The sequence below is a fragment of the Lactuca sativa genome, chromosome 7 (genome assembly GCF_002870075.4).
Source record: "Lactuca sativa cultivar Salinas chromosome 7, Lsat_Salinas_v11, whole genome shotgun sequence".
Lineage (NCBI taxonomy): Eukaryota > Viridiplantae > Streptophyta > Magnoliopsida > Asterales > Asteraceae > Lactuca > Lactuca sativa.
Window position 1 is genome coordinate 183235496 of NC_056629.2, and position 14300 is coordinate 183249795.

Below are 14300 nucleotides of genomic sequence, written 5' to 3' on the forward strand. Positions count from 1 at the left end.
TTTATAATAATACTTGTTAACACAAACGTAAAAAATACAATAAGACGTCAATAAAAATACATTGAGATAATATATTTTATTTGATCCAGATTCTTTTGATTGAGAAATACACTTTGTTTGATCCAGATTACCTAGAAGGGATAGACTACAATAAAATTATAGTGATACATATAATAATCCTTCATGTGTGATCCAGAATTTTTGAATCGGAGAAATATAAATATATTAACTTATTAAGATAAAAAAATATAATATAATTACAATAAGATAATTAAATAACAATATCAATATAACCTATTTTAAAACAAATATTTAATTTGTATATATTTTAAAGCTCTTGTATTTTACTTTTTCTTAATAGCCACTTTAACCATCTAATTTAGGTCAAAATCCTATTTTGAAAATTTTCCAACAAACTGTCTCTTTTTCACTAAAAAGAGGGATGACATATCTTATAAAATAACGACGATTTGGAACACGGGTGACAATATTTAATATGATACGAATCTAATACACAAATAAATGGTTTGGATTAATTTTTTAGATGCATCAACCGGCAACCTAATATAACTCGTTTAATAGACGGGTCGTGTTTGGGTTAGTTCTCAGGTTCAGTGGTCAACCTGCAAACTTATATTATATTAGGATTCAAAAAATATTTTTTTATATCTTTTTTCAAATTTGATGTATTTGCATTTTGCCGTAGATCTTTATGACTTCATACTATATGGCTATACGACAACAATACACTTCATCAAGATCATCTCTATTGGCAACGCGGACACACAATGGTCATTTGTTATATGTTTTCATGAATGCTAGTAAGTTTTTTTTTGATGTGTTTATCGGTTTATTTTTTTGGAATTTATATGTTTATCAATTTATTTTTTTAGAACTTGTATGTGTTCATTAGTTTTTTTTTGGAATTTTCTCTAATTAAATGAGCATGAGTTGCGAGCTCGATTGTGACAACAAACCTTATTTTGACCCAAAAACTTGGTGGTAAGAACATGTATAACTACCCGGATTTGGTATCCTAGGATTAGGGTTGAACAATATGACATGATTATTTATATGAATTGTGAACGAGTTTAGATTTCAGACATGCCAACGCGAACACAATACAATTATCACCGCACATAATAAATTGAACACAAATAACATATTAATTTTAGTGGATACTCAAAAGAGGTAACCACAAAACATTAATTCAAGTTATGTCTAGTGGGGTTTTTCCCCACAAATGGTTTCCACTTGTATTTATGTTATTGGTGTTTTCTTTTGCTTCTATTTGTTCATCATATTTATAAGAAGTCGTTTTCCACTTGTATCTATACTCTTGGTGTTTTCTTTTGATTCTATTTGTTCATCATATTTATAAGAAGTGGTATTGGTTTCGATATTCTAAACTCTTTAACCTTTTCTATTATTGATTTCCTTATACCCTTCATAAGATTCTTTATAATCGATTTTCTCACATTCTCTAATCATATGTTATCCTTGAACCTTAATTGATTCCCATCTTAGACATATCTAAGTCCTAAAATCGGGTTTTATTATCCATAAACATGTTACTTGATTATCGTTATTTCTTCCTAACATTTTATATGTTATAACTGATTTCATTGATGGCCTAATATAAGTATTGTCTTCTATTATTAAATCGCGACATTATATTTTCTCTTTGGCAAGTGAAGATGAGAGATCTTTTGGCTCATAATGACAATAATGGTTGTTATTACAACGAACTTCAGGCGCATGTTTAGCTCTTCATCCAGGGATTATGTCTAATAAGCATTCAGGAATCATCTTTGCACGGAATAAACATTTGTTAGGTTAGGAAGCTATACCGAGGGTTGGACCCCAATATTACTCTCTGACGCCCAAGTTAGATTGCGGATACGAGAAGTGTTATGATATTGTATATAGTGTTCTTGCCCTTATTCCTTCATACCTAGTTATCAGGATTCTGATAGTTTTTATAGGCCTTTTGTGGTTCTACAAGTTCATGGATTGGCTCGTTCTTTGTTTATTACCCGGTTTGTAAGAAGGTACACCTTTTGTCCTTTTATTACTTTATTGCACCATATTCTTCCTTTTGCATGATCTTTGGGACATGATCTAAAATTTGTGTATGGTTATTCATTCGTGAAGGGTTGTGGTTCTTTATTGCTTCGTCCTAGGGGACTCGAGTCGATATGGGGCAATCTCAAATAACCGGTCCGGGTACACGATTAAGCCTCCAATATCTTTACTATTATATAAATTATTTTTTATATTTCGTAAAATTTAAGAGGTATCATACCTACTAAATCATTTACAATCAACTTATGCTTACAAATCATTACACATATTACATTTTTGTTTCATAAATTAAATTACATTAAACATTAACCTTTTAGAAATTAAACCAGGCTATATCCTTCTAGACTCACATTTTCCCTCAAACAAGAAGAAAACCCCGAATTAGAACCATCGACATCGCACCTTATTTCATCGATTCATCGTCGTCACCACCATCGATAGTTTACCACCACCCACTCTCCAACCTCACACCAGCCGTTGTTTCTAATCGCCGTATCCACCAACTGTGTGCTCTCACAACACTTTTTCCGGCAATGAGAACCAACCATGACCCATCACTCACTCTCTACCCTAACTCGCTCCCCAACCCCGCCACCACTCATCATCGTTGACCATTGTAGATGCTTTCTCTTATCGCCGACCTATATGTAACATATCTGATTATTGCACATCTTTCTTTATTATGTGTTAACAATTTCATTTTATTATAGATGGAAAAGGTAAGAGCATAGGTGATTCATGTAAGGATTTTTTTTTGGATTTTACTGCAATCCATATTCCGTTGCTTCGCTTTTCTTGTAATGAAACCCCGCCACGATCCATATATGCATCTCTCTCTCTCTACTCTGACTCACTATCGAACCCTGTCACCGCTCATCATCACCGACACCGCCATCGTTGTTGCTCCCATCTCCTCCAACAACCAGTGGCTAAGCGTTATGCCCCCTTTTATGCTCTTCACTAAAAAAATGTAGACAAAACTTCAAAAATGGTCCCTGTGGTTTCCAGAAATCTGAAGTTTAGTCCATAATTTGCAAAAACCTCACAGATGGTCCTTGTGGTTTCAAAACTTTTAACAAATGGTCATTTTCGCTAACTCCATTAGCATTTAGCCGTTAAGTGAAGGGCATTTCTATCATTTCACAACCATAGGGACCATATGTTATTTACCATCTTAAAGCTCGCCGACATCACCATTGCCATCAAAGAAACACTCCCACCCTTTCAACCCGTCGACAGTGGAGGAAAAATTGGGAACTAAAATAGAATGGGAAGAGGGCAAGACAGTTACATGAATTTTAGGATGAACTTGAGGCGTGATTGAGGGGATTTCGGTAGAGGGTGCCAATTGTGGCAGGGTGGAGCTGAAACTTGGTGGTGACTGGGTGAGACCTTGTACAAACACCCAAAGGAGATGAAGGTGATGGTCGTGAAATCACCGAAGGAGACACATCCAACTCCAATTCAAAGATGTTTTCTTCTTCAGCGAAGGAGCTCGTAGATCTGCCGAAGGCATCAGATCCAAACCAGTTTTATGGTTTTTAGTTCAGACTTGAAGATCTGTTTCTGCTCCGATAGGAACCGCTAAAAAGGACAATGGACACACATGATGAACACCACCGGGAACGACAAAGAACTCCGAAAATCTTGAATTGTTTTGTTGTGTTTTGTTGATCAAGAATTGATGGTGAGTTCATCGTGGGTTTTTAATCCAACTATGGATTTAAAGAAACAGTCGATTATCTCCACTAAAATCGATTGGTTCATAGACGGGGATTTGAGAAAGAACATCGGTGTGAGAGTTAGTTCGTCGATGGTGGCCATGGAGGATGGTTCCTATTTTGGAGTGTAGGGTTTGATTTTTTCGTGACAGGGTTCTTCTTCTCCAACGAGAAGACCGTCGAAGGTGTAAATGGTGACGAAGAAAGAAGATGAAATTCCCACCACCGCTTCAGAGAGAAAGAGAGAGAGGTGAGGCCATTTGAGGGAGGGGGTGGGGCCCTTTAATATTAAATAACTATGTTTTTTTTTAAATAAGGCAAAACTTCATAAATGGTCTCTGTGGTTGTGAAATGACAAAAATACCCTTCACTTAACGGCTAAATGCTAACGGAGTTTGGGAAAAAGACCATTTGTTAAAAGTTTTGAACCACAGGGACCATCTGTGAGGTTTTTATAAATTAGGGACTAAACTTTAGATTTTCGAAAACCATATGGACCTTTTTTGAAGTTTTGTCAAAAATGTAATACATTCCTTAACCTGATTTTTTGCCATAAAAGTTAATGTTGAGTGTAAATAAAGATGATTTTTTCTCTGGAGCTATTTTTCAATTAGATATGTAATGTGGTTTTTCTAATTTAGGGTTTTGATGTGAATCTTCACTAAAAAAAAGGTAATACATTCCTTAACCTGATTTTTTTTGCCATAAAAGTTAATGTTGAATGTAAATAAAGATGATTGTTTCTCTGGAGCTATTTTTCAGTTAGATATGTAATGTGTTTTTTCTATTTTAGGGTTTTGATTTGAAAGAGATATTGAAGATGAGTGAATGAAAATTTGGTTTCATTTTCCCCTCTAAATGAATACTACAATACAGTTGAATTCAAGTTCTGATGACTGAATGCATTTGTTATCTCGGTGTGTCCTCTTATACTTCTATATCTATTTGAGCTTATTTATTTTATCATCCATGTATCTTTCTGGTTTGATTTGCAATTTCTCTTTGACATTTGTTCAATTATACATGTTTCATTTCCTCTATCATATGCGAGCAGGCTATCGTCGTTTTCTATTTGAGTCCATCATTCCCCTGATTTTGGGCAGTGATGTTAGTGGTGGAATTGCAGTAATTGGACAATCTATTCGATAGAAATTTTTAGGGAACTTTGTAGTACTAAAGAGTGTCGTGTATATGTTTTCTAATACTCCATATTTGTTTATGTGAAAGAATATATTAAAGTGTTTTATTTTTATTTTTTATGTTAGAATATATGCATGTAGTTTTGTGTAAATACACGTTGCTTCTCTTTTTCCTTTCGTTTCTAGTTTTCTACTATGTAAGGTTTGACATGGAATGACAAATGTAAATAGTCTATGTTGAACTTTAAATGAATTTAGGCTTTTTAATCACAAAATTTTATTTTAGATTTACTAAATTAAGGCATAACTGCTGCATTTCTTAATTTCCGATTATTACAATTTCACACTATATTTGAAAACATTATTTTCTATAATATATTTTATGATTTAATCTTGGCAAAATATTATTACATTTTACGATTTCCATTTCATTGCGGGGAAACTTTTATAAAATAATTATATCATAACAACCATCGCAAAAACCAATATGGTTTTCCTAGCGATGTGATTTATAATCAATATCGACATTACACATTGCATCTCTGCATATTGCTTAATAAATACTTATATAATGAGAAACAACAAAAAAATCAAAAAAAAAAAAAAAAAAAAAAAAAAAAAAACAAATACAATGAAACCTGAATACAAAAAATGATTTAATGGCCCTTGAAATCAGTTTTCCGATTATATGACAGATGCAATTGAAAATTTGAAATTGAACATAGTTGTGTGTTCCAAATCTAGCTTTTTTCTATTTTACCTAATCAATTATTTTTATTTTACTCAACGAATAAGTTTATACAACATAACATGTTTTTGCCAAAAAGAGTAATATTGTTTATCATATGATTAAATTTAAATGGTTGTTTTTTCAATTTATTTATAATGTTTGGTTGATCGTAACCAAATATATGTATGGGTTTAGTCGAGAACATATGTATAACCAGTAGAAAATATAAATTAGCTAAATTGACAGATCTAATATTCTGCTGATTTGTCTTGTACACTTTAACTATAATAAATCGTACTTGAGCAGTTGACATGTTTTTGGAAAAAAAAATGTATTATATGAAGAATATTATTTGTTGAAACGGGCTATTAATCGTCACCGCTTTGTGCGGGTACACACCTAGTAAAGGGTAAAGAATATTGTCAAAATATTGTGTTTTTAGACTTGACTATCTGACTTAGTTATTGAAATGTTTATTGCACGAGGTGCATTAAGTGCTCACGCCGTCAGAAGTCGTGTCGTCTGTTTTGATTAGATTGTCCCTAATTAATGTCTTAATTGGTCTTAGTTGTTATTTAAAGGATAAAGCTTTTTGTTAGAAGCTTCTATATCATATTTGTAACATCCCAAAAACGAAGATAAAAAAATTCGTTTTAAAAATCATTAATTCCATACATAAGATGTTTCAGTATCAACCAAAATACAAACTATCCAAATCATTAAAGTAAAAATAAACATGAGTGTGAAATCATGAGGGGGTGTTGAACTATCACGTTGGGTCATTCCCTTTCGTACCAGAGGTATCTGTAACCATAAACATAAACTTAAACTATAAGCACAAAACTTAGTGAGTTCCTCAGAGTACCACATACCTAACATATCATTGGGCCTAGACTTGGGGTATATTCCAACCCAACATATAATCATGGGCCCAACATTGGGGTTTCTTTCAACCTAATACATACATAGGCCCAGTCCTAGGGTTTATTTCAACCTAATCATACATATATAGGCCCATCCTTGGGGTTTAATTCAACTCAAACATACAAACATGCAAGAGTCACAAATACAGCTAGCATCCTACATACACAATACAATGGGTCGGCATTGGTGCCTTTGACCCACAAGTACAGTAAGAATACTCACCTCAATCTGATGATAAACAAATCACACACTCAAGCTGCTGAAACGAAGACTCCTCACACTAAACATATCCAAGAGTAACCTTAATTAGCAATTAAGGTAAATATCCATAATTAAGGGCCCTAATCAACTTTTCTCTTTCCAGGCTAAAAGACCATTTTACCTTTGTAAAACTAGACTCGACCAAACATTGCCTAAAGTCCAATAATGACCAAAGTCACCTTCTGGGGTTACGCCATGAGTACCCCTACCTCTACACCATGCATAGAGGCTTTACACAAAACACGAAGATAATCCACTACGTGTTGCGTACTTGGATTTATGCAGGGCGTACTCGATTGGTTACCAAATTCCATTTCAAGCTCTTAATCCATTAAGACTTAACATCAAACTTTCATATCTGAACTAAATGAACGTCCAAAATCATAAAGCTCCTGAATTTATGCCTTTGAATGGCTTAATGAACCCCAAAACCAAACTCTGGCTTCTTAACATCCATTAAATGACCCATATACATGCATGGATGAAAGGTTGCAACCAAAATCCCATCTTTATGACATAATAATCTCATAAAATATAAACACTAAGAAATGACCATCTAAAGCTCTGGAGTAGCTTTTACTCACAAGAACCAAATCATGGGACCAAAAGTTATACAAAACAAGGCTCTAACTTAGATCTAACTCATAGAATCATAAAGGTGAGAGCTTTATACCTCCAAAGTTTGGCAAATGAAATGAAAACTCTAGATCTACAAGCTCCAAGACCACCAATCACTAATGTTGAGATTTTTCTTCTCCCACAATGCACCAAGAGCACTCTAAAGATCCCAAACAAGCTCTCAAGGATTAGGGTTTCAAAATGACAGAATGAGGGAGTGGAGGCTGGAGGTGAGGGAGGCCTCAAGCACTTAAGGTCCTTTATACAGGGTACAAACCTTAAAAATTAGGGTTTGGGATTTGTGTGAGTACGTCGTGTGTACATTTCGTGTATGCCCAATCTACTCAAAAGAGCCCCACCGCCTTTTAATGAATTACGCTCAACGTACTCACGAAGTACACCCCGCATAAGGATTGAAATTGCAAACATTTTATATTTTAAGCCATAATGAAAATACATGGGAACACGGGTGTTACAACTCTCCCACACTTGAATCAAAATTTGTTCTCGAAGTTCGTTGTTGCAAATAACTTTGGGTAATGCTCTACCATCTCATCCCCAGGCTCCCACATCCACTCAGAGCCTTTTTGATGCTGCCATTGCACAAGGTTCACCACTTTGCTATGCAGAGTCTTTGCATTCCTGTTGAGATTCGCAATTGGTCTCTCTACATAGTTTAGGCGATCATCAACCTGAATTTCATCCAAAGGAATCACCTCGGAATCATCGGTTAAACACTTATGCAACTGAGAGACATGGAAAGTGTTGTGGATTTGACTGAGCTCATCAGGCAACTCCAACTTATATGCAACCTTGCCCACAGAGGCAATAATCCTGAAGGGACCGATAAACCGAGGGTCTAGCTTGCCCCGCTTCTGAAACCGAATGACACACTTCCAAGGTGACACCTTCAGCAACACTAAATCCCCCACTTGGAACTACATATCCGATTATCGATGGTATGCATAACTCTTCTATCAACTTTGCATTATTCGAAACCTATCACGCACCTATTGTATCAATTCAATAGACTTGAGCACTACTTCAGTACTCCCCATGACCTGATGCCCAACTTTCCCCAACAAACCGAGGGCCTACATTTCCTTCCATACAACATTTAGAAAGGTGGTCAATCAATACTAGCATGATAGTTGTTGTACGAGAACTCGGCCAATAAAAGATAAGTATCCCAACTCCCACTAAAATCAAGCACACACTCCCTGAGCATATCATCGTCCACTCACTCCATCCATTGGTCGGGGGTGATATGTTCTACTAAAATGTACCTGAATGCCCAACTCCTCATAAAACTTCCTCCAAAACTTGGAGATGAAACAAACATATCAATTTGAAACCACCTAAACTGGCACCCCGTGTCGAACCACCACATCCATGAACACTCTTTGTCATTCTATCGACAATGACCCAGATAGAATCTACTCCATGTGTCGTCCTCGACAACTTCGTGATAAAATCCATGTTGACCTCTTCCCATTTTCACATGGGAATGGGCAACGGTCGCATCTTACCGTAAGGTTTCTGATGTTTGGCATTGACTTTCTGACAAGTCAAGCACCACTCCACAAAGCATGTTATCTCCCTCTTTATACAGAGCTACCAATAGCTCAACTTGAGACCCCTATATATTTTCGTGTCCTCAGGATGGATTGAGAACTTTGACTTATGAGCCTCTTCTAGCACTGCCTGCCTAACCCCACCAGTAATCGGGAGCAAAACCCTACCACATTAGATCAACAAGCCCCGACTATCTCTGATGAACAATAGAATCTACCCCCTGATTCACTCTGCCTTCCAATTCTCCTTTTTTAATCCTTCCACCTGAACCTTCTTGATCATATATAGAAAGGGAGAAACAATAACCATAAGCATAAGCAATCACATGTTCTCTCTACATGAGGACAACTCCCAAATCCAAAATCAACGCATCAGAATAATCTACAAAACAACATATAAGTTGGTCGGGTACAATGACCCTTTAGTTTATCCATTTATTATAATCTAAAGACAAAGGCTTCCAATGCCTCTCAAGTTGCTATCTTCCTCCTCAGACAACTCCCACAAAGGATTCTTCTTATTAATACCAAACTTCCAACAATAAAAACATTCAATTTGGTTATCATTTTACCCATCATGCCATGTTACATTCACAATATGACAATACAAAAACAAAAAAAAAAAAAAAAAAAAAAAAAAAAAACTTCTATCCACTTCTGTTTTTGCTTGGTTCCTAACACAGGATCCTCCTACTTCGGGTTCAACTTCAAGGAAGCACTACAAAAACAACAAACATTTACTGATTTACTCCAAACTGACAACAATTATCTCTGAAAAACACCACAAATAAGTCGACAACATTGAGATAATACCTATTGATGCAGTAACGTTTTCCGGTAGGCGGAGGACCATCGTCGAAGACATGACCAAGATGAGCATCACAAGCTGCACACAAAACTTCCTGTCGAGGCATGAAAATGATCGACAAATCCAACTTCGACTTCACGTTGCTTCCAATTGGTTCATAATACGAAGGCCAGCCAGTTCCACTATCGAACTTCGTCGATGACCTTCAATCAAACCCACAAATTCCTTTCCATTTTCAAATTCAAACAAAACAAGAATGAAGAATCTTTATTCGTTTATGGTTTGCTACTTTGCTATTTGTTTCTCAACTTACTCGAATAATGGAGTATCACAGCAGATGCAATGGTAAATCCCAGCGGTTTTCGTGTTCCAGTATTCCCTGCAACATAAATTTGTCAAAATTTCGAAAATTGTTGTCTCCATGAATCGTTAATGGAAGAAATTGAGTTATGAATACCCAGAGAAGGCCCTTTCTGTTCCCTTTTGTCGAGTTACGTAAAACTGTTCTCCAGTAAGCTTCTTCTTCCATTCTTGATCGCTAACAGATTTGAAATCCATGTTTCCTGTCTCTGCAAGTGATCAAAAAGTGAATCTGCTTATGAAAATTGAAGAATCGGGTGGCTTAATTCTATAATATAAAAACTTAAGAGACCTAGAGGTGAGGTGTCTGGTTTCTGAGATGATGAAGATGAAGAACCCATAGAGCGAATCGATGAAGAAAATCTGGCTATGGGTATGCTTAATTGAAACCGATTAGATGATTTGAGATGTGAATTGAATTGGGGTTTTGATGAAACGAGAAGTTGGAGTCTGAAATTGTTGGGAGTCAAGAAATGGGAAGCCATTAAAGTCAAACTCTTAACAAAGAAGAATACACAATCTTTTTTTCTGGGCCTTTGATGAAATGTGAATATTAGTTTGATGATGTGGAGATGAAATTGACAAATGGCAGAATTCTCACCATGTATTTTGTGGATCGGCCCATTTTAAGTTCTTCATGACAAACCCAAATGACAATATGGGTAACATTAAAGTTTCATGTAAACTAATACTCGTAAAAATCTTGATACGCATATTTCATTTGCGGTTACATAATATTAGTCTTTAAAAATATCTAGACAAAATCTTTAATCATTTGTCAAGTAATAGCAAAAAAAAAACGAAGGAAACAACCCAAATAATCACTAAAATCATAATTAGACCTTTAAAGTGCAATTTCAACTTAATAGCGATTTTGCATCTTTTGAAACTTCATATATTGCTCATATGATATGAGTTATATTCTTTAAAAATATTACAAAGATTAAAGGTCAACAAATAATGATTACAAATTATTATGTATAGAAAAAAAATTATTATATACGAATCAACTCCCTTTAATCTTTGGAATTTTCCACCTTAAACCCTATTTTAGTTTTTTTTGCCTTCTTGATCCAGCATAGTATTTATCTAATATTTTCATTTATTTTGTTGAGTCATTAGTATAATAATCTTGGGGTGTTACATTAATCTTTGGGTGTTACATTAAGAAACGTAGAAACTAGAAAGTGTCAATAAAAATAGAATCTAAATTACTCTAAAAATTACATAAAATTAAAAGTTCAAATTTCTAGACCTATTATTGACTATCAAAAACACTAAGAAGCTAAACACAAATCTTTCCATACAAAGACTCAAAAAAAAAAAAAAAAAAAGACTATCAATCTTCATTTCTTGCAACAATCTTGTATTTCCCTGTTCCTTGTTGCTGCAATCAAATCAATATCCAATAACATGTCATAATATATCATTACAAATAATCAAATCTACTAAAGAAATTGTTGGTTTATTACCTTTATCCACAAATCACTATGGCGTTTACAGAATCCAGCAACAATGGCGCCTTTGTTTCTCCCTTCCTTGTACTCAATACACAGATCTTCTTTCAATCCACAAGTCACATGAAAACTCAAACCACAGTTTTCCTCAGAGCAATCAATGGCACACCCATGTGTTTTCCTGCAAACATAACACTTCTTTCCCCATCTTCTTAATGGAACTTTTGAACAATCAATCCCTTCTCGACCTTCTGGGTCATGAAAAAACACTTCGGGGATGAACAATGCACATACAATATGAGCCCAGAGTCCGTTATTGGTTGGCTTCAAAGCTCCGCCATTGAAGGGACAAAGGCAACAAGATGAATCCTTGTTTTTATCAGTGATTTGGCATTGAGAACAAAACCAATCACCTTCAGGAACACCATTAATGAGGGGATTACCATAGCAAGTGGTGTGAACCATTAGATCACAACCATCGCAAAATACGATCGGATCTGATGGATCCCCATCTGTGCTTTGACATACAGCACACAGAATCCCATCCTCATCCTCATCTTCTTCTTTTTCTCCCTTTTTCACTCTAATATCATCAATTTCTTCGACTTTCTTTGAAACATTTACAGTGACAGAAGCGATGTCTTCTTCCAATATCGGGTTATACTCGAGATTGAGATCAAACGGAGAACTGGGTTTCGGGGGAAGAAAATCCGGGTGAACGGCATAGATTCGTTTTTTGGCGGGTAAACAGTAGGTGGCGGCGGAGGCGGAGATGGCAGCATCAGGACTGGTAAGAAACGACGGTGGGTCTCTGGATTCTTTTCTCTTTTTCGCCGGAAGGCTTGAAGAAATCAGCGTATTGGATTCTTGATGATTAATTGGGTTTTCTGGGTGTATTGCCCTGAATCTTTTGTGAGGTGGCAAGCTATGAAACTTGTTCTCCATTGTTGTTGGGCTTGAAATTGAATCAAAGGGAAAGAGAGTGATGGAGATTGGAAGAATAGTGAATTGGGTTTTTTCTTTAAAGGAATGATTTGAAGAAAGAAACCCGGGAAGAAGATAAAGAACATATTTGGGGGAAATTTGAAACCCGCGGGAAGGCAAAAGAAAGATTTCATTTAAATTTTGACTAATTGCAAATTCAAGTTTTAAGTCAAATTTGAATGCTCCAAAATTTTCACCTGAAATATGCAGTTTTTCCCACTTAATTTTTCGTATTTTTTATTATGATGTTGTAAGAATTTAATATTTCAGTTAACAATAAGATATTTATACGGTTAAATTCATTCATAAATTTTGTTGAGTGCGACAACTTTTATAAAATAAATAATCACAAAAGTTATCATTTTTTTAGGTTGGTTTGAATTTTGGTAGCATTTTAATGATACAACTTCAAATTTGGTCAGTGTGTTTGTCAAATTTGGGGTTTAAGACTTTTAAGTAGCTAAACTTCAATTTTTGCATCAAAATTTAGACGTGGTGCAGGGCAATTTAATTTTTTTTTCTTATCTCTCTTACTCTACATATATATTTGGCAAAACGATATATTTGATTAGTTATTTATAAGGTTGATGTGGCATGTTAGTCACGCGTGAACACCATTTCCAGGTGCCCCGTAGGCGTGATGTGGCGTAAGCCATGGTTACGAGCATAGACGACGGAGAAAAAAAAAGATTAACGGTTATATGACCATTTAACCATTAAAAAAACTCGTTAAAAATAACAAATTAATTTTTACATGTACATACTACCTTTTTCACACTATAAGTATCATAACTTTTTTATCATAATTTCTATATATTTCACACTAAAGTGATGAACAATTTTACATGTACATACTACCTTTTTCACACATCATTCCTGGAAACAACAGTCACTTTTCATTTTATTTATATTTATAGTTTATTTTAACATATTTCAATTCAATTATAGTTAATCATGATGCATATTTTCATTTTTGTTATTTTCTATATCGGGTATTTTATAATCTTTGAGCATAATTACAAATTTTTAGAAGATTGATGTTGAGCGGAGATGTTTAGGAATCATGGGAATCAACCGGACTTGAAGAATGAAAAATCATTGGCTTGATGACTTGTGGAATAATACAAAAATGAGCTTGTTGAATAGTGAATGAATGAAGAGAGATGAGCATGTAATTAAAAAAAAAAAAAAAAAAGATGGAGGAATATGTGAGCATACGTATATAATTGATCGAGCGAGTAATCAAGCTTGGGACGACTATGAGGAGGTGAAGTGGGCCTAAAATTAAAGAAATCTTGGAGAATTATGGACTACAATCTGATGGGAAGCAAACCGAGCCAGTGGGCTAAAACAATGCAGGCCCAAGATGCAAAAATCCCATTATGCATGCCACCCGCATAGCTCTGCGTGCCCTGCACAAGGCTTGTTGAGGTACTTCCAGAATTTTACATTGTTGGTTATTTGAGAAAGGTTGCTGTGGTTCTTTTCCACACTTTTGCACATCTGATTTTGAGGCTTTTCTCATGAGATTTTGAAGGTCTTGAAGAAACATTTTTTTTTATCCTGTAATGTTGCTACATATTTGGTACAATCTATTTTTATTTTGTTTTCTTGAGTTTAGCCATGTTAGGCTAAACTA

The 14300-nt window shown here is 35.0% G+C and overlaps 2 protein-coding genes across 2 annotated transcripts; both read right to left on the minus strand.

Annotated features, from left to right (window-relative positions):
* Positions 1 to 9543: 9543 nt before the first annotated feature.
* Positions 9544 to 10751, minus strand: LOC111914095 (peptide methionine sulfoxide reductase B1, chloroplastic). Its single transcript, XM_023909831.3, has 5 exons — positions 10513 to 10751; positions 10318 to 10429; positions 10174 to 10239; positions 9866 to 10063; positions 9544 to 9770 (listed from the first exon to the last, which is right to left on the minus strand). Exons 1-5 carry the CDS (start codon positions 10703 to 10705, stop codon positions 9743 to 9745), a joined length of 597 nt encoding a protein of 198 aa, XP_023765599.1. The 5' UTR covers positions 10706 to 10751; the 3' UTR covers positions 9544 to 9742.
* Positions 10752 to 11342: 591 nt separating this feature from the next.
* LOC111914089 (uncharacterized) lies at positions 11343 to 12723 on the minus strand. The gene is made up of 2 exons (XM_023909827.3): positions 11693 to 12723; positions 11343 to 11607 (listed from the first exon to the last, which is right to left on the minus strand). Exons 1-2 carry the CDS (start codon positions 12620 to 12622, stop codon positions 11560 to 11562), a joined length of 978 nt encoding a protein of 325 aa, XP_023765595.1. The 5' UTR covers positions 12623 to 12723; the 3' UTR covers positions 11343 to 11559.
* Positions 12724 to 14300: the final 1577 nt, after the last annotated feature.

Coding starts and splice junctions, on each gene's coding strand:
- LOC111914089 (XM_023909827.3), bottom strand. CDS start 12,622: ATGGAGAACAAGTTTCATAGCTTGCCACCTCACAAAAGATTCAGGGCA. Junction 11,608..11,692: donor ATAGTGATTTGTGGATAAAG/GTAATAAACCAA, acceptor ATTTGATTGCAG/CAACAAGGAACAGGGAAATA.
- LOC111914095 (XM_023909831.3), bottom strand. CDS start 10,705: ATGGCTTCCCATTTCTTGACTCCCAACAATTTCAGACTCCAACTTCTC. Junction 10,430..10,512: donor ACCAGACACCTCACCTCTAG/GTCTCTTAAGTT, acceptor GATCACTTGCAG/AGACAGGAAACATGGATTTC. Junction 10,240..10,317: donor ACAGAAAGGGCCTTCTCTGG/GTATTCATAACT, acceptor TTTATGTTGCAG/GGAATACTGGAACACGAAAA.